Here is a 25,000-nt window from a genome sequence, read left to right as displayed (position 1 = left end):
TAGCAAGGTGCGTATTGAGAAATAGTAAGGCCGTTCGGGCCGGTAAGTTGTCATTTGGACCGACGGAACTTGGTAATCCCCCGCTCGGTTTACACCCGGATCGGGCTCGGTAAATGGTCCGTTCCGCCCGAGGTCCGGCGAGGGTGTGGTTTTCCCTGGTAGTTGGACGACGTGGGTATTTAGGTATATTGAAATTAGGGAATTAACCATACCCCACGCTGTCAAAATATTGGCGACCACGGTCCGCTAAGGGACCCATGAACTCTCGGACATATCTGAGAGTCACGACCTAAATTCCGGGTGTTCGGTGGGAGACGATTCCACTGCTCCACCTTACCTTCAACCCACACCCACACCGAGGTCGTTTATCACCGCCGAACCCCAGCCCACAACAGTATTTTTAGGAGCGATCGAGGCAGCAGTCAGTTGCCGATACACCACCCAATTAAAGGTATGTGTTTGAAGAACATGTTGCATGCTTGGAATAAGATCATCCGTAGGGTGGGTACACTGCAAGTATTTTCAAAACGGCCATTGACCTGTGTTTGCATTGAATATTTTTATCCACATTCGTCCAAAATGATCCTCAGCCCACAACAATATCCATTATCCACAAAGTCTTGTTCCAGTTTTCACATTTTATTGCAATCAAACCAAACAAGACTTTGTGGACACCTTGCACATTACAATAAATGGAGAGTTTGTCAGTTATTTGTCTCAAGCAGATATTTCCTTCATTACACCATTTGATAGGTATTTGTAGACTTGCAATGCTTGAGTGATTCTATCACCAATTGAACATTTTTCTTTTGTCAATCTTCAAATCATTTAAAATTTTCATGTTCTCCCACAGAACATTGTTGTGGATTTCAGAATCGGATCCAAGTAATGCAAGCAGCAGCCAGGTCCTCAGACAGTTATTTCCATAAATGCATGTTCAGAATAGACCCATCCCCTTCTCTGGTGGGATTCTAACTTTGATACGTTGGAGAAGGGTAGAGAACAGGTTCCATTTCTTTCTTATGGGATAACCTTTTCCTCTTTATGACATCTTCATGGCGTATGATTTTGTCAGTTTTAATTTCTGCATGAGCGATATTACCGTTCATGCACGCGATAGATAGATGGCCGTTAACCCAATGGAGACTCATTCTATTCCCTTTTCATAGACGCATTGGCTTGGAAATAGACGATTTATTTACATTATATTTTGGTTATCATTTTCACATTGGACTTACAGGATATTTGAGACATTAAACACACCGCAAGCTTTTCCTGAACAATTCATTTTGACGGTCAAACAGGGTTGTGGTCTCAAATCATTTACCTCAGGACCGCTTTTTTCCATCGACGTTTGACGCCCGCTCTACAGATGCTGGCTGGCTCTTGTTCGTATCAGGCTGAACGGGAGGTGATAATTGCCCGTTGACGTTTTGTGAGCGCTTCACGTTTTCACTCGGTTGTTCCAGCAAATGGCTGCTTTCTGGTGTTCGCACAGTGCCATGAACATGGCGTTGTAAGCCAGGCCCGTGTTAATTGGGAGTTGCATCTCACTCGATGGTGAGGAGAGAATGATCGTGAGAATTGACGGTTGGAGGTCACGTGCAGTGATGCACCAATGGGCAAGCTGGATTTAGCTGAAGTCTGCTTGAGGCTCCGCCAACACTGGTCGCCGATAAAAAGGACGGGAGGACCACCTTCCTGACGGTTGGTGACAGCTCCTGACCAATGGTAACAGCTCCTGATGGTTGGTGACAGCTCATGATGGTTGGGGACCAGCATTGATCAAACCTAGATAGACTGGGAGATTATAATTCCCAAACGAATTAACCTGTCATAGTCAGCGTGCACCAGCGGTAAATGCTCAGCTGCATTACTTAAGATCTAATTAAGATAACATTGGTACATTGCTGAGGGCACGTTCCCCAATCAGGAGGCCACGTGACCTCTAGTTAAACGGAAACTTAGACGGTGGACTCTGGAACTCGTGGTTAACTGATTGGTGTTCGTGGTTGTAAAGCAACCCACTGCACCACAAAGTTACTTGTGAGCGGTGGTCCCAGGTGTTTTTCTTCCAAGGACAAATGAGGATTAACCCCCTCATAATACACTCGGTACCCGTGGCCATAACAATACACTTTACAGGAGGATGATCTCCTCTGTTCCAGAGCTATCGTGTACGTGTGTGCCGTTTGAAAGATGATTGATTCAAGAATGTCTTCGTAAATTGTTGGTTGTAGCCTCTGAATGTGGGTATCAAAAAAGTAGAACGAGGCCACCCTCGGCCCGAAAGGAAGATGTTTCAGTGGCGAAGAGTTTTATGTTTTCAAACAAAAGTAGAGGAACACTTCCAGGTGTTGTGTGTCACATCTTTCATCAAAGGGCTCTTTTAAGGATGTGAAATTAAGGTAATGTGGAATGGCTTTCAACCAACACAAGCTTTAAACAAATACATACAAAACTAGAGGGGGAGCACTCGGTAGAGTGCAAAACCTCCGCTGCCAATACTGATAGGTCACTCAAGTGAACCTGATATCCTATTCATTCAATTTGACGTCAACAGTGCTCACAGAGTTATAGTTTGCAACTTTCCCTTTTACTTTTAACTTTTACATACTCAATTCATTCGTCATAACTAGATTCCTCGAGACAGAAATTGATTTTACGTGGGTATATCGACCTGAAGTTCCAAAATCAACCGCAATTATAATTTTGGCATGTTTTTTGTTGGAAATCACTTATAACATGTAGAAATGCAAAAAAAAAAATCGAAATTTTGTTGAAAAAAAATTTGGCAATTTTTTTTTCTCTGACAATTTCTTTTTTGGGGGGGGGGGGGGGTTGGAAATCACTGAAAACATGCAGAAATGCAAAAAAAAGAAATCGAAATTTTGTTGAAAAAAAAGTTGCAAAAAATTCTTTTTTTCTCTAACAATTTTTTTTTGGGGGGGGGGGTTGAAAATCACTTAAAACATGTAGAAATGCAAAAAAAAAAAAATCAAATATTTTTTAAAATTGGCCGCCATAGCGGTCATATTGGATTTTGGATCAAGTCCAAAATCTGATGGCATGATCCTTGGACCAGACCTAACCCCCCCCCCGCCACCAAGTTTCGTCAAAATCCATCGAGGAGTTTTTCCGTAATACTGGTCACAAACAAACAAACAAACAGAAAGGGGTGAAAACAGTAACCTCCGATCTTCGATGGCGGAGGTCAACTAGAAGGGTATTCGGTAGAGCACGCACGTCCGCCACGAAATGCCTAATCCACGAGAACATATCAGGCCCAATACATTTTTTAAATATCATGCTATATATCAGTTTTGGCATATCTCTCAATGGTGAAGAATCACTTTAAAAATTAAATAATTCTGGAATCCAGATTCAGATCTTCACAAAAATCTAATCGATTCGTCCTTGCCACACAACCAACCTGTCGGCCAAGTTTCATCCGAATCTGTCCACAACTTTTTGAGATATTGGGTAGTCGATCAAGTCGAAAAAAAAAAAATTCGAATTTTTTTTTCGATTAAGAATTTTTTTGATCTATTTGATCTACTCTTATTTGTTGGTCGTGGTGTCGGTCTGTCCGTGTGTGTGTTTGTCGGGGGTTTTTGACCCTCTTGCAGTTGTTTGATTTTGATGAAATTTGGGTGGTAGGACCAGTTTATGACCTCGTTGTGCCGCGTAGGTACTGGTTGCTAACGCCCCTTTGGTTGCCTAGCAACGGGACTTTGAAATTTTTGAAAAATCATAAAAAATTAATTTTTTCGAAAATCAAAAATCGGGCCACGACCGACTGTGGGCAGTACATTCAGCCATATTGTCAAAAATTTCCAGCCGGATCCTATGAAAACTGTCGGAGAAGATAGACTTTGAATGAACCCTGGTCGAAAACAATAAAAAAACGAAGTTCGTTATATCTCAGAGACTGAGTCAGATAGACATGAAACTGGTATGGCAGGTTCATGGTATGTCCTAGTTATATGTGAGAAAGAACCGTTGCTATGGACCCCTCCGTTGCCTAGCAACGGCCAAAAAACCTCTAAATGTGGGGGTATTTTAACGAAAAAAACAATCTGCAGCATTAACCCTTGAAGCTAGAATCATGACTTTTCTTGTGCTTAATCCTCAGGTCATTCCCCATTGAACGGGCCCATCGCGTCAGGTTCTATTGGGTAGTCGACAACCCATGTCCGCCTACCGGCTTGTCGTGCTACATGTCATTTTTAGCCATATCTCTCAACGGCGAAGAATCAATTGAAAAAAAAAAAACTTCTCGTAGTCGGATCTGGATCTTCACCAAAATCTGTCACACACCAAACCTGTCCACAAAATTTAATCCGGATCCGTCCACAACTTTTTGAGATATCGTGTACATAAACAGACAGACAGACAGACAGAAAGGGGTGAAAACATAACCTCCTTCACCTTCAGTGGTGGAGGTAACAAAAGCAACCACCATGTAAAGGGAAGCAAGGAGCATTTTTCAGTTTATCTACAACTGTCTTACACAACTGTACAGTGTTAGTCAGTTTTCTTTTGTTAGTCTCGTTAAAGAGCTCATTAGAGTTGAGCATATTCACCCTTCTCTGAAAGAAATCAGGCAAAAACTGATTTTCATCTCCATCAAAAGCGCTAAAGATGAAAAAAAGACTGGAATTGCCAACAAATATCATTGGAATCACAGAGGGCACAATGTCGCATCACGAGGGATACTGTAGACTTGTCCCATTACAATAAACAAACTTCTAAGATGTAGTACGACATGTGTTAGATGTGTTTCATATCGGAATATATTCATAGAGATTCGAAGGGTGGTACAAGTTTCAATGTGAAACAATGGAAAGTACTTATTGTTCGTGGGAATTATCTTTTCACACGTCAAACTTGATAAACTGTTACTCACTATTTAGGAATATCTATTCACGAGACTCAACTTTCTCCTAAATTTCCTGACCGTGAAAAGCACAAAAGTTAGATCCATGTGAAAGATAAATACTTCACAGTAGTACCTCGAGGGACTGCATGAAAAAACTGGTCATACAACCTCTGTTAAACCAGGATATGTTGAGAAAAGTTTGTTTTGGCAGAGAATCGGCATTCCTAAAAAAGTAATGCATTGAATATATGATGAAGCTTGCAAGGATAATTAAATGAGTCACACTCTTACATCCTACAAAAGTACAGAATTGTTCAAAACGTTCTCCATTTACAATTGGCAAGTAAAGGACAGGCATTTAAGAATTTACTATCTGCTGCAACTGACAAAGGAGTTCGACCAGTTTCTCCACAAACCATTAACGAGGGAGTTCTTTCACCGAGATGAATCCCAAGAGAAGGTGATTGGTGCTTTCCGTTTCTACTTTGCAGAACCTACACCTGTCCAATTGATTTAATCCCACCGTTCTCTTCAAGTCATTTATCGAGCATCCTTGATTTTGGGCATTTATTATGACTCGTTCTCCATCCCAGGTCAGCTGACCTCTTCTTAGCCACTCCAATGAGCCTTTTTTGTCTATCTCCAATCCATCCAACTAGCTTGTTTATTCTTCCTACTCTTCCTTCATTCTCACAATTGTCGGTGTATATTTGTTGACATTTTTCTTTCATATTTTTCCTTTGTCTTTGCAATCATTGTTGGGGCTGTATTCACTGCTGTTTTGATTGAATGTGTCGCAATTTCAATTCACACCTGTTCTTCGAAGTATTTTTCAAGGTGAGTTGGAGATACTTTTTCTGCTGGCTTGTCTTAGTGTCTGCGTACAAATTGGATTCAGTCGTCTGTTAAGCTTTTTAGTAAGTCAGCCAATCCTGCAGTCATCGTTATGTGCACTTGGTTGAGCTCCATCAGGCCACCACCTTCGTCTCCTCTCTTCGTGGAGACGAGTGGTATCTCTTCGGATTATTTTCAAACAGTTGGTTTTGGTTTCTTCTGTTGTTAGATTGGTGGAAGTATTTTTTTAAATTATTATTCTCCCTGCTATCATTTCACTTTTGAGTTTGTTTTCAGCACTTCTTGACTCTTGTTTTTTCCTCTTCAATTTTGTATTTGCTTTTTTTTCGGATTCTCCTTTTTAGTTTTGGTTTAGGGCCTAGGTTTCCCTTCTTAACTTGTTTGATTTGGCCCATTTCCTTTCTCAGTTGTTTTATGTGTCCATCAAATCTCTTTCCATGGTGGTGTTGAGTTTTGTTTGTGGGGCCTGGCCTATTTTTACCTCTGCCACCGAAGGTGGACGGGGGTTATGTTTTCACCCATGTATATCTGTTTGTTTGTTACTTGCGAAAATTGAAGATTCTTCAAGTATATTGGTTGGTTGCGTGCATTATTCTGTCTGTCAGTTTGTTTTTATGTTTATCGCCTACAGGTCACAATTTTAAACCAATCTTCATGAAACTTCACCACATGGTAGAGTACGTCATAAACAAGAAGCCTCTTATGAGCTCAAATGGTCAAAATAGGCCAAAGGTCAACATTGGCAAATCTCTAAAATCCTCAATTTTCATCTGATTGATGAGAAATTTGAAGAGGAGTTGCTTATTTGGTCGTTGAATTCAACCAAATACTATTTTTGAGGTCAACATCCACCAAAATATCAGCATAGGCCAAAGGTCAAGAACATAGGTGGAATTTCTAAAATCCTAAATTTTCATCCCATTTACTTGAAATTTGAAGATAATTTGCATTTTCGGTTACTGAATTAAACCAGCTAATTATTTGAGGTCAACATTGACCAAAAGGTCAACAACTTAGATGGAATTTCTGAAATCCTCAATTTTCATCCCATTGATTTGAAATTTGAAGAGGATTTGCATATCAGGTCACTGAATTCAACGAACAAGTATTTTTGAGGTCACATAAGCCAAAAGGTCAACATAGGTGAATAAGTCAACAGTCATTTCAATCAATTTTCATCAATTTGACTTTTTTAAAAGTCAAATTTGTTTTATGGATTTCACAAGTGTCATGCCATGCATGACATCTTTCTTGTTTGTGAACAAAATATCTCAAAAAACTGTGGACAGGTTGGGTATGTTACAAGGAAGATTGATTCAATTTTGGTGAAGATCCGAATCTGGATCTGAGAGTTAATCAAGTGATTCTTCACCACTGAATGATCGGGTGAAAATGATGTGAAGCACAATATCTCAAAAAAAGTTATGGACGGATACGGAGTAAACTTGGTGGTTGAGAGTGTTCGGCGACAAGAACAAGTCGATTAAATTTTAGCTCCAGTCCGAATTCAGATCCGGCCTATCAGTGGGATACAAAACGTAAACTAATCAGTCTGGCAGAACTATGCGCTCCACCAAGACCAAGTACCCTTCTCGTGATTGCAGTGTCTTGTTTGATTCTTACTTTTCTTGAACGAGCAATGCCACTGCAAATCATACAGTATCGATTTCTCGAAATGGGGTGGTCGTCATATCATTTTTTTTCAAAGTGCTCAGTTTGTTCTCCTTCCGAGTGTTTTTGTCCGTTTGTTGTTTTCTGTTGGATCTAACCATGGTCTTTTCCTGAGTATTATTAATGTAATCTCTTCCATTTTGTAAGCCAACTCTTCTGCCAGCCCACACTGCTCATCATCATCTTAGTTTTCTTCCTCTTCTCCACTCTGGGTGTTCTTGTCTTCCTACTCAATAGCATCGACCATTCTTACTCGTATTCCTTCTGTCTGTGTTGGAGTCTTCTGGTCTGGGTTAGCCGGCTGGACTTGTTCTCATCCAATGAGTGTGTCTGCATTATTATCTCCGCCACTTAAGGTGGACGGAGGCTATGTTTTCACCTGTTTGTCTGTGTCTGTCTGTGAGCAGGACAACTCAGACAGTTATGGACGGATGAAACTTCTCCACTCGGATGAAACCTTGTGGACAGGTTGGGTGTATCACAAGGTCGAATCAATTTGATTGTCATCTTGTCATGCATGAGCACGAAACGTTCACTTTCAAGATTGGATTTGTTTTTTGTTTCCACGATTGTTCTGGAACCAGGATGTTGAAATGTTTTCTGGTCAGGGTTCTCCAATGTGGATACATGTGTGAGGTTTGAAAAGCGATGAACAAGAGAAAGACTATGCACAAACTTTACAATCTTAGCGGCGCTCTCCTACACGAATGCGCACGTGTTTCTTGCAGTCCCCCGACCGAGTAGATCCCTTCCCACATACGCTGCAAGAATATGGCTTCTTGTCCATGTGGATCACAGCATGCCTTCTAAACTCTGAGAGATATATGAATGTCTTTGAACAAGCATTACAACTGAATGGGCGCTTTTTCGTGTGGCGACGGGTATGCCTTTTAACATTTGATGGATCCAAGAATGTTTTTCCACAAACTTTGCAACTGTATGGGCGCTCTCCCATGTGAGTTCTCATGTGCATTTGATAGTGCCATGACTGAACAAATCCTTTACCGCACATACTGCAGGTAAAAGGTTTCTCTCTTTTGTGGATACGGGCGTGAATTTTCAAATGCGTTGAAAATGAAAACGTACTCCCACAAACCTTGCAAGGGTACAGGCGTTCCTTTGTATGGATACGTGTGTGAGTTTTCAAATACGATGCACATGAGAATGCTTTCGTGCAAACTTTACAAACGTATGGGCGTTCCCCGGTGTGGGTACGAACGTGTTTTATCAAAGAGGACGAATGTGAGAACTTCTTCGCGCAATATTTACAGGTGTGTGGGCGCTCTCCTGTGTGGGTACGTGTGTGAGCTTTCAAAGCTGATCCGTTTGAGAATTTCTTTACACAAACTTTGCAGGTGTAGGGGCGCTCCCCCGTGTGCACTCTCATGTGTACCCGAAGCGTGAACAAGTCATTGAATCCATTACCACACACACTGCAGGTGTACAGTTTCCTTCTTGAGTGGATCCGAGTGTGCGTCTCGTAGACACTTTTACAACATGTAATGAAAGCACAATCAGAGCATTTGTAGTTCTCATCACCGGAAACTGGTTGGTGCCGCCACATATGCATTTTTAAAGCAGCCTTAGTGGTGAAGTTGTGAGAGCACAACGAACAGGGGAACTTGCCAACGAGCTTCTCCTTTTCCACTGTGAAGATCATGCAGAAGAGAAAAGAAAAAGAAAAAAAAGAAGTTATTTCTCAGCACCTGCTGCATCGAATAAAATGTTAAAATATGGCATAAAATACAACATTTATGAAATAAAGCCAAGTAGCTAATGCACAATGATGGAAATGTACTGAAAGGTATAAAATTCTTGCACGTTTATAAAAATTATTCACAAAATAAAAATGTTGTGTTATATTAACAACTTGCACCTGTGACAAAGTTGAAAGATGCTCCACAATCAACGATGTTCACGAGGTGCAGGGCACCATTTCTCTTTGTAAAGTACACGTTTCTCAACGTTAAATGTGTTTTTTTACTGCTCAACACAATGGTGATCATGACAATAAAAACAATAGCGAGAATTGCTTTGCAATACGTGTGCCTTACCGGTCCCAATGAATGTTCAGAGAGAAAAATTTGTTTGCGTTGAACGCACGCTTGAGCTGATACCGGAATCAAAATGAAGAAGCAGAAGAAGAAACCTTATAACCGACCATATTTGGGTCCATTTGGCAAAATAAAAGGAAAAACAGTTTTCATTACTCAATATACTTTGTAGATTAGAAACCAATAAAGACAGCTGGGATAATGAACCGGAGATGAAAATGAGTTTGCTTTAACGCACGCTCGAGCCGATACCGGAACCAAAATGAAGAAAAAGAACCTTTCTCACCCACCGTGTTTCGTTCATTTCTAGGCTTTGCCCAAATCATCTTAAAACTAACCCGATGTACATTGTACGTGCATGAAGCAAAAAAAACATGCGTACGGCTTATGTGCATGTGTAATAAATACATCGTTGGTTATATACCTGGGATCATTCCAATTACATGGGGCCATGGACTCATACCCAAGCCTAAGGCATGAGGCTTGCCAATCTGAATTGCTTCATATAATGGAGGTGCAGAATTTAGTTGGGCTGGAGTCAGGTCAGCTGTCCAGCCAATGGGTGTAAAGCAGTGGGGTGGAATCAGGACAGCTGAACACTCACCAATGTATAATATTGTTACGTTTGAGGGGGGGGGGGTATGCATTCAAAGGGTAATTAGGATGTTTAATTAGGTATGCCATGCTGTTAGAGTTTACCAGGATCTCGATGTAATAAGTAGCAATTCAGTGGTGATAAGTTGTCTAGTAAATGTTCATTTCTTCAAGGGGGGAAATGATAATTGTCACGTAATTAGATAGGGACACGGGATAGGGTAAGTGTGTCTGCGTAAACCCCTTTTGGCATTCTCTGGAGACTGGCCGTGACGTCACAGGACAGTGCAGCGGATGGCTCCGCCCCGTGATCACGATTGGCAGAAGGCGACGGCGGTGGGCCAATAAACGGCTCGATTGGAAGTGACGAGGACAGGAGGATAAAAAGGTTCTGTTCGGGGTCGAAAAGAGAAGAGGAAGATTACAACCAAAAGATTGTGGTTTTTTTGTGTAGAGGCTGCGCCGCGGAGAGCGTCCTTGTTGTTGTGCTGATTCGATCGTGTTCTTCATCGTGTCTTGGAGCCTTGCTGAGCCTCGTGCCTCACCTTGGTTGGCTCTGGGGTTCTGCTGACTCGGAGTACGGGGTCGAACGGCGGGCGGACCTGCCTCCCTCTCCTGCTCGCAACTTGGCGCCAGAACTGGTTCCCTGGCGGCTGTGAGCGGACTTGGGCCAAGACCAGGAGGTCGACAGCACCACGGTTTCTCCTGCCCCCCTGACGAGAGCAAGGCCAGCTCGTCCGACGCCGATCCAGGGACAGTTGCGTTCACACCACGGTCCAGCCTGACCACCAGAGATAGCTACGTTTTGTGTGTGTATGTGTATATGTGTATGTGTATGTGTATGTGTATGTGTATGTGTGTGTGTGTGTGTGTGTGTGTGTGTGTGTGTGTGTGTGTGTGTGTGTGTGTGTGTGTGTGTGTGTGTGTGTGTGTGTGTGTGTGTGTGTGTGCTTGGCGCCTTTGAGGGATTGAGATCTGTATATTCATTGGAATTGTCTATGTTTTTCCCCACGCCCGATCCCACACCATCCCGTCGAATCGCCCCGGATCCCTCTTCTTGCCGAGTCTTGTTATTTCTGGTAATAATAAAAACAAATAAACATCATCAACTCAGTGAAAAGCGACTCGTGCCACCTTCCTCGTCCCGTTTGCGCTGGAGCGATTAGAACCGCCATGTTTGGGTTATAAATAAATAAACCGCCTCCATCGTTTCGGCTCATTCTACGTTGGCGGGACTGTTCAAGTCCCGTGGACGTCACAATATGTAATATTTTCTAAATCTAAAAAGGGCATAACTCAAAATTGGTGGAACACCCTGAAACTCAAACTTCTTCTGTAACATATCGTAATAAAGCAATGTACCAAGTTCAGGTGAATATGTGAAAGGGTATGGCAAAAAGTCAGAAAACCAAACGTGGGACGGACAGATGGACGGATGGACAGCAAACCTTTAGTCCCCTCCAATGAAACTCGTATGGGACTAATAAAATTTTTCTTTGACATACAGAGTCCAAATTTGGTGAAGCAACACACACCAGTTGGAAAGAACGTCAAAATAAAAGTATCAGTCAAAGACAGCGCGGGAAACCGAATTGTTAATTGAATTAATGAGGTGAAATGCCAATTTGCTTCAGTTCGTGCTTTGAGAAAGAATTTAATAAATACATGCTGGAAAAACTAGTAGAGAGGTAAAATACACACATTCCTCTGTCGTGGTAAAAACTTTGTAAAACCTTTTCTCTTTCCAGATGAGCAGCAAGGAATCAAATACTCTTTCGCCGAGGCAATAAGCAAGCTCCGATAACAGACCGTTTTTCATCCTGCGTTTGTGATTTTTAACCTTCCAAAGTCCCATCTGTTGTTTCTCCAAGAGGCCTCTCTTTGTTCAGTTAATTTATTTTGAAGTATTAAACACGCCCTGGAGGGATCACATATTTTCTCGTAATATGCTATGTACAGTTAAGTTTTTGCCTGAGACACTGCTCGGGCTGGGCTTCCTCGCGTGAGTCTGTCTGATATTTACGACTGAATAAACAGCTTAAATTGAACTAAAGGGTTTTCTGTCTTGAGGTGGCCAAAACTGCCACGACAACAGACTCATAAGACTTCGACAGTTTCACCGATTAATACAATGTGGAAAAAAAAAAAGAAGAAGTGAAAATGCACCCAAATTTCATCATTTCTGACTCTTTCCAATCTCACTTGTAGATTGGTATAGCCGTTTCAATTTGAAAATGATCAGATATACACACCTACGGAGAATTCTCTTACTTTAACAGAGGTAGAATGGCCTCGAGGGGAGGGGAAGGGAGGTCATGGTTCAGGTGGGGCAAATATATTTTGTGTCGTGCCTTGTCATCCCCCTCTCCCTGTTCTCTTGAAGTGGAATAGGGAGGGATGTTATTTTGTGCCCATGACCTGACCCTGGGGACTCCTAGCACATTTGCAAAAATTGGTGGTGTTTGGCCCAGCCCTTTTCAATTCTAAAACTAGAAGGGCACTCGGTAGAGCGCATACCTCCGCCACGCAATGCGTGATCCAGTGGAACATATCGAGCCCAATACATTTTTGAAATATCATGCTGTGTATCGTTTGTGGCCCTATGTCTCAACGGTGAAGAATCACTTTGTAAATTAAATAATTCTCGTATCCAGATCCGTACTTGGATCTTAACCAAAATCGAATCAATTCGTCCTTGTCTCACACCCAACTCATCCACCAAAAGTTTCATGCGAATCCGTGCAACATATCAGTTTAGCCCGAACTCTCAATGGTGAAGAATCACTTTAAAAACTTATAGTAGTCGGATCTGGATACAAATCTTCACCAAAATCTAATCAGTTCGTCCTTGTCTCACACCCAACCTGTCCACCAAATTTCATCCGAATTTGTCCACAGTTTTTTTTGAGATATCCTGCACACAAACAGACGAACAAGACGACGACGTCATGCGTCACACAAAGCACAGCAGAGCACGATGCTTGCAAAAACCCCCAAAAAAATTTGACCTCAACAATAATTGGTGGTTGGATTCAATGACTAAATATGCAACTCCTCTTCAAATTTCAAGTCAATAGGATGAAAATTGAGGATTTTAAAAATCTCACCTAAGTTGATGACCTTTGGTCAATGTTGACCTTTTGGCCAATTTTGACCTCAAAAATAATTGGTGCTGAATTCATGAAGCGGCTGTGAAAATCTTGTTCAAATTTCGAGTCAATCGGATGAAAATTGAGGATTTTAGAAACTTGACAAATTTGTGGACCTGTTCACCTCAAAAACAATAGGCTTCTTCCTTTTGCCAAACTCTACCATGTGGTTAAGTTTCGTGAAGATCGGTTTAAAATTGTGACCTGCAGGCGATTGACAGACAGACAAACAGACAGACAAAATAACAAAATCGACTGACCGATAGATTTGAAATATCTTCGATTTTGCAAGTAACAAAACAGACAGACAGAGTGGTGAAAACACAACCTCCTTCCACCTTCAGTGACAGAAGTATGGTCAGATGTACACACAGGGAAATTATTTCCTTATTGTATTTACAGTAACTAGAAACATCTGCTCCCTCTCACGGTTGTCACCTGCTTACAGAGAGGGGGTGGGGGAGGGGGGGGTTATTGTGCCCATCACCTGACCCTGGGCATGTGCAGCACATATGCAAAATTTAGTGGGGATTGACTCAGCCTTTAAAAAAATTGATTGTCAGATGTACCCACATATCCATACATACAGAATGGCCTTATCCCATCCTCCAATGTAAGGAGGAGGGGATATTACTGAAGTTTATGAAAAAACTGGTTGCAGTTAGTACGACTCACCATGCTCTGGGTTTATTCCCTCCTCTTCAGGATCAAAAAAGTGTTTGTCTTGTGCTTTGATCTGCAGGATTCCAGGGAGTTTTCCAACAGCTCCTCCTATCTCCGCAGCAGCCTTTCCACATCTGTGCACATTGGTCGATTCCAATTGTCGTCGCATAGAGCACAACTCCATGTAATGGCAGAGTTCAGCATACATGGTGGAGGTGAACTTTTGTCCGGCCAAAGAACATAGTCGAAGCCTCACGGGAGCAGGCTCAGCACGGGCACAGAGCGCTCCGAGGATCTCGATCCCTAACTCTGCAACAGCGGCTTGCAGCACCTCCTCTGTCAAACCCTGGCTCGCCAACCAGTCTGGGATGGGACTGAAATTGCCCCGAGTTCTTGACAAGTCCATTTTCTATCAGGAACCTGCACAGAGGTATTGAAAATAACAGGTCATTGTTGTTTTTTAATGCCCCTTCTGTCCTTGTAGAAGACATAGAAACAGGCAACAATAATTTAGGCCAAAGCTGCACCAACCAATTTTTTTTCCAAGTGACGCAAATGGACGTAACAGGACGCAAAGGAAATCGTGGAAAGATGCCACGGCTACGACGCACCAGGCTACACCAACCGATGACAAAGGACTGCAGGTCATGGGTTCTGCCATGAAAACCAAGAGGGCGAGTAATGATTGGTCCCCCTGCCACGTATCAACAGTACAGTATTGCACTTCAAAACTGCAGCAACAGGAGAATAACAAAATGGCAGGGGCAAAATCTCAGCGGAAAAAGTGTCTCACAATTTTGGCGGTCTTTTGGAAAATCTTTCCAAAGTGAAAACACTGAAGAATGGCCTCTCACAAGGATCTGTTCTCGTGCCTATCGTAAGTCAACCTTTACACTCGCAATATTCCACCAACATCTTGTGAATATATTTATGCAGATAGAATCTCTCTGGTAATTCCGGCACCAAGGTTTGAAGATGCAGGCATGATCCTTGAAGATCTCAAGATCAAGAAAAGGTATTTCAAGTCATGGCGACTAAACCACCCAAATAATCGTCTCTGCCTTCCACCCAAAAAAATTGACACATTTTCCAATCATGCTGCCCATCATGTGGAGCTTCTTATGAACTTTCACCGCTTTCATCTGTCTTGGGCCTATATCGTGATTATATCCTAGGTGACCTTCAATCCTTTTATTCCTTTATTCACGGGATGTCGCTAGGTCTCTCTCTGGCTATGCAACCCTTCTCTTCCTGTAAGGTGCCCAGAATATTGCTCTTTTCAGTATATCTTGATCCCCCCCCCCACGCCCCATGGGCAACACGTGACCAATCCATCTCCAAGTCCGAATTTTGGTTTCTTCTTTGATGTTTTTCCTCCCTGTTAACCTTTCATTCTCTTTCTTACTGGGCGTATCAGACCAGAAGATTCTCAAGATTTTCTTACAGCTGGCTGCTAATAGATGAAATACCCCAAGTTTCCATGGTATTTCTTTGGTCAGGTCAGGTGTGGGAGCATGCGCCAGAGCAGCGCGTCACTGCATGCTCCTTCCACCGGTACTCCAGGGACCTCCGTCTGGCCTTCCTCCAGGCAGATGCCTGGCCCATCCCCATATCCTTGAGATGCTGATCAACCTGCTGCAACCACGAGGCATGTGGTCGGCCCATTGGCCTCCTCCATCTATGAGACCCCCTCGCTGAGAGAAAGAATTTGGTGAGCAGGATCAGCATCAGGAAAACGAGCCACATGTCTATACAGCCGCAGCTGATGCTCACGGACTATGCAGGTAACAAATCTCATTTGATTCTCTCTCAGCAACCGCTGGTTGGACACAAAGTCCGACCAGCGATAACCAAGGATTCTCCGAAGAGACCTGGTACCAAAGGAATGAAGTATCCATCTCAGATCCTTGGTCAGAGTGCAAGTATCACATCCACAGAGCAAGACTGGAAGCACCAACGACATGAAGACTCGGACTTTCATCCACCCGTACAGGTACCGGCAGCGCCATACCCCATGATAAAGTGAATCCATGACTCCCCAGGGCCGACCCAGACGTCTGTTGACCTCTGGCTCACAGCCAGCAGAGACATGAATATCACTGCCAAGGTAAGTGAATCTCTCCACGACCTCAACATCCTCACCACAAACAGGTACAGATAGGATAGCAGCATCCAAAATGTCATTGAAAGCCTGGATCTTAGTTTTGACCCAGGAAACCCGTAATCCCAGCGGCTCCGACTCCTCATTCAGCACCTGAGGGCCCCCAAAAGGATATCTAGTCTCGCCGCAAAGACGACTGCATTATCTGCAAAATCAAGGTCAGAGATCTTGACATTCCCAAACGATGCACCGCAACTTGATCTCTCCGACATCCTCCCCAGAATCCAGTCCATACAAGTGCTGAAAAGTGTGGGGGCCAGTACACACCCCTGACGAACTCCAGTAACAACTGGAAATAAGTCAGAGATGGTACCACCACACTTCACAGCACTCTCAGTACCAAAGTGGAGTTGAGACATCAGATCGATCAGTTTTGGTGGCACCCCACGAAGACCAAGAATCCTCCAGAGGACATCCCGATTCACTGAATCAAACGCTTTACAGAGATCAACATAGGCTGCAAGCAGCCCCTGCCGAAACTCTCGTCTGCGTTCGGTGAGGACACGAAGAGCAAGGATACGGTCAATCGTTGACCTCTTTGGTGTAAAGCCTGACTGCTCTGGACGCTGGTACTCAAGCAGATGGTGGTTAACCCTATCAAGAATTATCCGAGTAAAGACCTTGCCCGGCACTGAGAGCAGCGTCACCCCTCGGTAGTTGTTGCAGTTTTGGCGATCACCCTTCCCTTTCCAGAGAGGGACAACAAGGCCCCTCTTCCAGTCAGTGGGGATGATGCCTGTGTTCCAGGCAGAGCACAGAACTGCATGCAATGACACGAGTGCAGCATTTCCACCAGCCTTGAGAAGTTCAGCATGGATGCTCCAGATCCCTGGAGCTTTACCCCATTTCAACCGGTTCACCGGTTTCTTTGGTGATTTTCCAAGACTCACATCCAAAGAGGAGAACTGTCTTCATGTTCCTGGCAAAGATCCTCAGCTTAGTTTTGATTATATACTTGTTTGACTTCCACATTCCCTTGATTCCAATTCTACGTACTCCTTGATTCTACATACTCATGTCGCCTATTTCCTTTCTCCTGAATGCTATTTAAGGACTGTGACACCATGCAGATGTCATCTGCAAAGCTGAGTTCATCGAGGAGTCTAGGTTTTCAAATAGATTCTTCCCAGGAATCACGTTCCTTCTCTGCTCAGTTGTTTTCCACGATACCTATTTCAACACCACTGAAAATAGTAATGGATCATTCCATACCAACTCAACCAGTCGTTGCTCGACCCTTTCCGATTTTGTAGGAAAAATTCACCTTGGGGTTTTGGGGTCCATCGAGTTAAAAAAAAATAAAATAAATGCTCATCATTCTTTGCGATTTTAATTAACCCATCGACATGTGACCTGATAAAGGTCAACCGAAAGTGAAAAAGTGGCCTTGACCAGGAAAATCACCCTGAGCTCAACTTGGATACCACAGTCATGTGTAGCACCAAATTTGACTCGTAAAGAATAGAGCATTCAGGAAAAAAAACAAAAACGTTTCAGGAGCCCTGAACTCAATTTTGTCAAAATAAGGGGGGAAGTGACAAGCTATCTTTGACATTCAGCCCAAACCCTTCAACTTGAAGGGGATGCAGATCATAAAATGTTGAAACCTCAGGGATCATTGTTACAAATTTTGTGAAGCATTTTTTGGTTTTGAGTCCGACTAATCATTGAGACCTTCTGAAATATATTTTTGCTATTTTTACCAAGGTGTGTGTGTGTGTGTGTGTGTGTGTGTGTGTGTGTGTGTGTGTGTGTGTGTGTGTGTGTGTGTGTGTGTGTGTGTGTGTGTGTGTGTGTGTGTGTAATATGTATATGTCCAATATAACTGCAGTTGTGGGGAAGGTGTTGGAGACATTAATTAGGGACCAGGTGAGGAACCAATTAAATAAATACAAACTAATTAAAGGTAGTCAGCATGGGTTTATCAAAGGTAGTTCCTGTTTAACAAATCTTTGAGAGTTCTATGAAGCAATGTCTGATTGGGTGGATGAGGGAACGGCAGTGGACATAGTATACCTAGACTTTAAGAAGGCATTTGATAAGGTACCACAACGGAGGTTGTTAGCCAAAGTGAGGGCTTGTGGAGTGGCTGGTCAGGTAGCTAATTGGATTGCAAACCGGCTTAGTGATAGGAAGCAAAGAGTGGCTGTGAGTGGGAGGATGTCTTGCTGGGGGGATGCAAGTAGTTGCTGGGGAATGTACAGTAAGTAGTGATGTACCTCAGGGATCAGTACTCGGATCATTACTATTCATTGTTTACATCAATTATTTTGATAGTGGGGTAAAGAGTAAGCTTTCCAAATTTGCAGATGACACAAAGTTTGGAGGTGAGGTGGATAAGCAGAGGGGGTGGTGATCAGATTCAGGAAAGTATTGATACTTGTATAGATTGGGCAAAATATTGGCAGATGTAATTTAACCTGAGCAAGTGTAAGGTGTTGGGTATGGGAAAGAACAATGAAAATAGAGATTACAGGATGCAAGGGGTAATTTTGGAGCGTGTCACACAGGAGAAGGATCTGGGAGTGGTAATAGATATGGGGGGTAAGCAGGCAGCACAGTGCCAGACAGTTGTTGGTAAAGCAAATAGGGTTTCAGGTTGTATTCGGAGGGGGGGTCATTATAAATCAAAAGAGGTGGTGTTAACATTGCACAGGAATTTAGTGAGGGCCACGTCGAGAATATTGTGTGCAGTTTTGGCCACCGCAACTCAGGAAGGACATAGATGCCACAGAGAGGGTTCAGCGTCAGGTTACTAGATTGATTCCGGGCCTAGCTCGACTCAGCTATGAGGAGCGGCTGAAGGAGACTGCTTCATACACTCGAAAGGCGGCGGTTACGAGGAGATATGATGGAGATGTTTAAGATAATGAAAGGTGTAGACATAATAAGTGCAGAATAATTATTCAGCAATGTGGACAGTGACAGGATGAGGGGCCATAACTTGAGAGTAAAGAAGAGGAGAGTTAAGACGGTAGTAATGCAGGGAACTTTTACTCAGGGAGTAGTTAATGCATGGAGTGGTCTTCCTGGAAAGGTAGTGGCAGCAGAAACAGTAGATAAGTTTAAATTTCAATTAGATAGGTACCTGGAAATATTGAATATACAGCGGTATTGGGAAGTTGGCAGGACTTTTAGGTCGCTTAGGTATAAATGGGAAATTGTGAGCAGTGTTGTCTGTGGGGGTCTCATCAAGGGATGGTGTGTGGTTGATGTTGTGTGTGTCTCACCCAAGAATTGCCTTCGCCCACTCCACCCTGAAAAAAAAAAACTGCAAAAAAAAATAAAAACAACTAGAAGGGCACTTGGTAGAGTGCATACCTCCACCACATAATGCCTGATCCACGAGAACATACCGGGCCCATTACATTTTTGAAATATCATGCTATACAGTACGACATCGTTTTTGGCCCTATCTCTCAATGGTGAAGAATCAGTTAAAAAATTAAACAATTCCGTAAAATCGAATCAACTCGTCCTTGTCATACACCCAACATGTCCGCCAAGTTTCATTCAAATCCATCCACAACTTTGTGAGATATCGAGCACACAGACAAGCAAACAAACAAACAAACAAGAAAAAGACGTCCTGCAGAGCAAGATACTTGCAAAATCCAACCCCCTCTCCAAAGGTTGCCATGGACACATCAAATTGTCCATTTCATTGAGATGAAAATTGATTATAATCTTCGTCAAAGCTCAGGTGAATTATATGAAAATTGATTACTTTTCAGATTGAAATTGATGATTTTACAAATTTGACCTTTTAATCTCAAAAAATAGGTGTTTTCCAAATGCAGTAATGCAATACGAAATTGCTGTTTAATTTTCAAGTCAATCGGATGAAAAATAACGATTTTGGAAGTTTGACCTCGAGTTGACCTTTGACCTTTTTGACCTCAAATAGTTGGGTTTCCCAATTCAGTGATGCACCATGCAAACCTTGCTCAAATTTCAAGTCAATCGGATGAAAAATAACGATTTTAGAAATTCGACCTCAACATGACCTTTGACCTCAAAATCAATAGGCTTCTCGGTTGAGACCACCTCTAACAGCTTGGTGAAGTTTCATGATCGGTTTTGAATTGTGACCTGTAGGCGACAGACAGACAAACAGAATAACTAGGAGTAGCATTTGGCGCGAAGGCACCTCGAGCTCTCGCATATTATCGATTTTTGCACTAATTGACCTTTGACCTCTGACCGAAGCGAAATCGGTCAATATGTCCTGAGGCAAAGTTGTAGTACTCATTGAGTACGATGAACCTGCAAAGTTTCATTCGTATCGATGCATTCACCTGGTCGCGAGGGGGCCTTCAATTTTCGCGCATACCCTAATTGTAGGGGGCGCTGCGGGTAAAGTATTCCAAATATCACAAAAACCGGAATATATTTGATAGAGCATCACCTGTAGATCATTCGTGCCAAATTTCATAACCCTACGTGGGATAATGGCTTTTGAAATTGATTTCGCGTGAACGGTACCGATTTTGAAGGTTCCAAAGCGTCCCAAGCAACCATCACAATTTCCAAAGCACTAGGTCATAATATGTACCTACCACCCGAGTTTGGTCAAAATCGGCCCACGTTTACAACCAATTATGCTGATGACAAACGAACAAACATCCAAACAAACAGACAGAATTCCTGACAATAAGGGTCACCTATTTCGGCGACCCAACAAAATCGACTGTGACCAAGAGAGTTGAAAATCTTCGATTTTCGACAGACAGAGAGGGGGTGAAAACATGACGTCCTCCTTCAACCTTCGGTGGCAGAGGTATGATCAGATCCGGATCCGGATGTTCACCAAAATTGAATCAATTCTCCCTCATCACACACCCAACAAACATGTCCACCAAGTTTCGTCCGAATCCATCCGCAACTTTTTGAGACGTCGTGCACGCAAGCAAATAAAGAGGCAAACAAGCAAACAGGAAGGGGTGAAAACATAACCTCCTTCACCTTCGGTGGCGGAGGTAAAAAAAATTTTTTTATTAAGACTGCAATCTCACCTTTTTCATCCACCAATAATTGGTCCGTGTCAATTCCTCAATGGGTGCACACATTCCTCTTCACCCTTTCCTTACCTCTTCTTCTTCGTTAATGGCCACAATTATCCCACCTTCATTGTGGGCTCGGCAAGGGGAAGCTTGGCAAGAGTCTTCACGAACCGGCTGGCCAGGCCTGACGTTCGACGAGTTCGGGCAGGAATTTGGCCATGTTGGCGGTGATGTCTCGCCAACTCTTCACGAAGTACACCGTGGGATCTTTAACGTCCACAAACTAATGCAGACAGACGGGACGCCCAAGTTTAACGTCTATCTGAGGGACAGCACACACACACTGATGAATCACTTTGCCTGTGAAACACCAGGATGACAGTTTATAGCTGGGTTAGAAATCAAACCCAGGCTAGACAGCTTAGAGGCGAGTGTGCGTACCTCCAAGCCAACCTGTCATCACCCTTTCCTTATTTATACACTTAAATGTACCCTCATCTTCACTCCACAAACTTGCTCCTTGAAGGTTTTCCCATTTCTACGATGCAGACCGCTCACTCAATAACTTGACCCAAACGAAAGCTCGAAAATGACTCGTCATGCCTGTCAAGTTTGTCCTCTTAAAATCTCACAACTTCACATCTCAACAGTGGAGTAGAGCTTGCGATATTGCGGTCGCCACACGCCAGATGCTCACCCACCTCCTTCACCATATTGGGATCGTTACTTAAAAGGAGGTCAAACACCGCACTCCCCCTCATGGGCTCATCTACAAACTGGGTTAAAAGCAATCCTGGACTCGATTCATCTGTCAACCAATGATAGGACACGGTGCTATGACATCACGGATGATATCACAATTAATGGGTTTTTTTTTTTTTGCACGATTGACGTCACAATTCTTCTTCGTTTGGTATGACGTCACAATCGACGCTGGGGACCTGAGTATGTGCCTTTTCAAGGTTTGATATCGTTCTTCATCCGTTTCTCGATTCAGTTTCATCTGCTCTTCCCTTTCCCTGTTCGTCCACCCAATCTATCCCTGGCAAGTTAAAATCCCCCATATAATCAATAGTCTTCCCTTACCACATGCCCTTTTTAGCAGCGTCTCGCGTAGCGAACGCTGCTCTAAGAGAGCTTGGCGTTGTTCTTCTTCTTCTAATTGTGGACAAAACCTTTATATTAGGACTCGGCTCTTTTACATACTCGATCCGGATCTCCTAAAATACTAAACACTTGTACACGTCCTCACACTGACGGTGCCTTTTGAGAGCGTCTATCATGAACTTTTAAATATATTTGGACATTTGCTTTAACGTTTCGAAAAGTTCAAGTTACTATTTAAAGATTATTCTATTTAATATATTGTAATTTCGTAAATACATTATTTCTTTCGTAAATACACTATGACGGGTCTCGCTATTGGCTTAATCAAGGCACGTGATGAAATATCGGAAGTTGTTTTTCTTTAGCCGACAAAACCTTTAGGACACTGCTCTTGGACACATTTGTCGTTGTTAATTCTTCATGTACTCCTCCTTCCTCCACACGACGAGCCCGATAAGAGCATGCTCCCAGTATCTCACTCTTTTCACAATTTCGAATCTTTATCCACGCAGAATGCTCCTTCATGTCCTGCTTTCCTCTCAATACAATAAGGGATCGTGTTTCACCCAGATTGCCACATCCATACATCCATCGGGACCGTCCTCTATGCAGAGCGTCGGTGCTGCCTGAGCAGTCTCCTTGGCTGTTGGGCACAATCCTGGACGGGTCACCACTCCGACCGCAGGATACCAGCAAGCTGGCACTCATTTTGCCGACCTCGGAAGGATGACGCGCAGAGTCAACCCCACCTGTCATTAATTCAACAGCCGAGGTGGGATTTGAACTCAGGAATCTGGGATCCCAAAACCCACCACCCGAACCATTAAAGCAACACCAGGCGTAGATTGCCACACGTCGTCGTCGTCGTCCCCTTCTCTCTTTCCCCATCACACCGATACACCCTGAATGGTTGACTTCCTGTCCTCCCGTTAGAAGTCCATTTGGAGCAGTCCACAAATCTTCAGGGGGGAGGGGGGCCAGAGGGGAGAAAATTAGCCATATTCTTCTTATGTGGTAACTTTCCTTTCTGTCAGTCATGATGGACCTATTGCACTTCTGATAACATGTTCAAAGGGACGGGATCATGACAACATTTGGTTTTTACTACAACAGCTGGCGAAGTGAATCTCTTAAAGGGCTTGTGAAGGTTTTTTATTGTTTATTTTCCTTCTTTTCATCAGATTGAATCTGCATTCGACATCACTTCATCATTGAGGCCTTGCACTATCATTCTAGCACAATTCATACAACACATTCCATGTGCGCACGAGCTCGGTGAGCCGAGTGTAATGAACGAAATCGATGATAAATCAACGGCGTTGAAGAAAGACCTCCGAGAGGAACTGGCACAATATGCATTCGACACGGAACGACCTGCAGAAAGCAATCCTTACCGAACCTGCATCACGCAGCAGCATGCGCCGACGTCATGGCAACGAGGGGCTTCTGCGCATGCGCGGAGGTGCATCGTGAGGCGATTCATTTGTTGATAACACAGACAATGAACATATAACATCTTGCTTTGAATTTATTATTAATCGATGCGTCCGAAACTTTCATTCCCTCCGGCTCGGAGTCCGATAAAACGTCATCCCCACGAGGACAGAGAAAAAAAAAAAAAAAAAACATTTAAACAACAGCCGTCGACTACACCGCTTACTTTCCCGGCTGTGTCTGGTGGTTGCTCCAAAGTGGGGGGGGGAACTGTTGAATGTTCCATATAATAGCTTCTTATCTCATTTTACAAGATTTTGAGAATACACAAGGAAACTAGAGGGGGAGCACTCGGGAGAGTGCAAAACCTCCGCCGCCAATACTGTTGGGTCACTCAAGTGAACCTCATATCTTATTCATTAAATATGTCAACAGTGCTGACAGTTATAGTTCTTTTCTCCAACATTTTTTTTTGGGGGGGGGGGGGGGGTTGGAAATCACTTAAAACATGTAAAAATGCAAAAAGAAAAAATGGAAATTTTGTTGAAAAAAAAGTTTCATTTTTTTTTCTCGAACAATTTTTTTTTGGGGGGGGGGTGGAAATCACTTAAAACATGTAGAAATGCAAAAAAAAAATTCTCTAAAATTTTTTTTGGGGGGGGGGGGGTAAATTATTTTATTTTGGGGAGGGGGTTGGAAATCACATATAACATGTAGAAATGCAAAAAAAAAAATTCTCTATTTTTGGGGGGGGGGTAAAAAATTTTTTGTGGGGGTTGGAAATCACTTAAAACATGTAGAAATGCAAAAAAAAAAAAATTTCTCTAACAATTTTTTTTTTGGGGGGGGGTCCAAAAAGTCCAAAATTTAATGGCATGATCCTTGGACCATACCTAACCCCCCCACCAAGTTTCGTCGAAATCTGTCAAGGAGTTTTTCCGTAATACTGTTTACAAACAAACAAACAAACAGAAAGGGGTGAAAACAGTAACCTCCATCCATCTTCGAAGATGGCGGTGGTTAATTAGACGCAGGTGGAGGCCGTTTGGCCCATCATGCCTGCGCCACATAAACACCACCCCACAATTTATCAACACAAGATCAAAACTAAAAAGACCCTCGCCAGGACTTGTTTTGTGTGGCATTTGTATACTGGTGTTACCTAATTAATAAGAGACTAAACTGGAACTGCCACTTCATAACTGCTGGCAATGATGACAGGGTACCAAGACGTCCCACTTTCATCGAACACCTGACCCTCACCCATGACGTTCTTTATTATTACTAGTGCGTGCCCGTACGTCCGTCCATACAGCGTCAATTGTGACGTCTTATCAAACGAAGAAGAATTGTGACGTCATAGCACCGTGTCCTGTCATTGGTTTGGTAAATAAATGGCCATAACTTGGGAAGCACTTGTCCGATTA

The 25,000-nt window shown here is 43.0% G+C and overlaps 1 protein-coding gene across 1 annotated transcript; it reads right to left on the bottom strand.

Annotated features, from left to right (window-relative positions):
• Positions 1-2,300: 2,300 nt before the first annotated feature.
• Positions 2,301-24,060, bottom strand: LOC147033572 (uncharacterized). The gene is made up of 4 exons (XM_085856908.1): positions 23,534-24,060; positions 14,400-14,522; positions 13,881-14,288; positions 2,301-9,055 (listed from the first exon to the last, which is right to left on the bottom strand). Exons 3-4 carry the CDS (start codon positions 14,272-14,274, stop codon positions 8,094-8,096), a joined length of 1,356 nt encoding a protein of 451 aa, XP_085713034.1. The 5' UTR covers positions 14,275-14,288; positions 14,400-14,522; positions 23,534-24,060; the 3' UTR covers positions 2,301-8,093.
• Positions 24,061-25,000: the final 940 nt, after the last annotated feature.

This window comes from Eptatretus burgeri, chromosome 2 (assembly GCF_056783735.1).
Source record: "Eptatretus burgeri isolate ZD-2024b chromosome 2, Ebu_testis_v1, whole genome shotgun sequence".
Classification (NCBI taxonomy): Eukaryota; Metazoa; Chordata; class Myxini; order Myxiniformes; family Myxinidae; genus Eptatretus; species Eptatretus burgeri.
This window is presented reverse-complemented; position numbering and strand designations above follow the sequence as displayed.

What these genes read in the sequence shown, in the direction of transcription:
- LOC147033572 (XM_085856908.1), bottom strand. Translation starts at nt 14,274, where the DNA reads ATGGACTTGTCAAGAACTCGGGGCAATTTCAGTCCCATCCCAGACTGG. An exon ending in GGGAATAAACCCAGAGCATG is followed by an intron (nt 9,056 to 13,880) that starts GTGAGTCGTACT and finishes TGATCTTCACAG; the next exon opens with TGGAAAAGGAGAAGCTCGTT.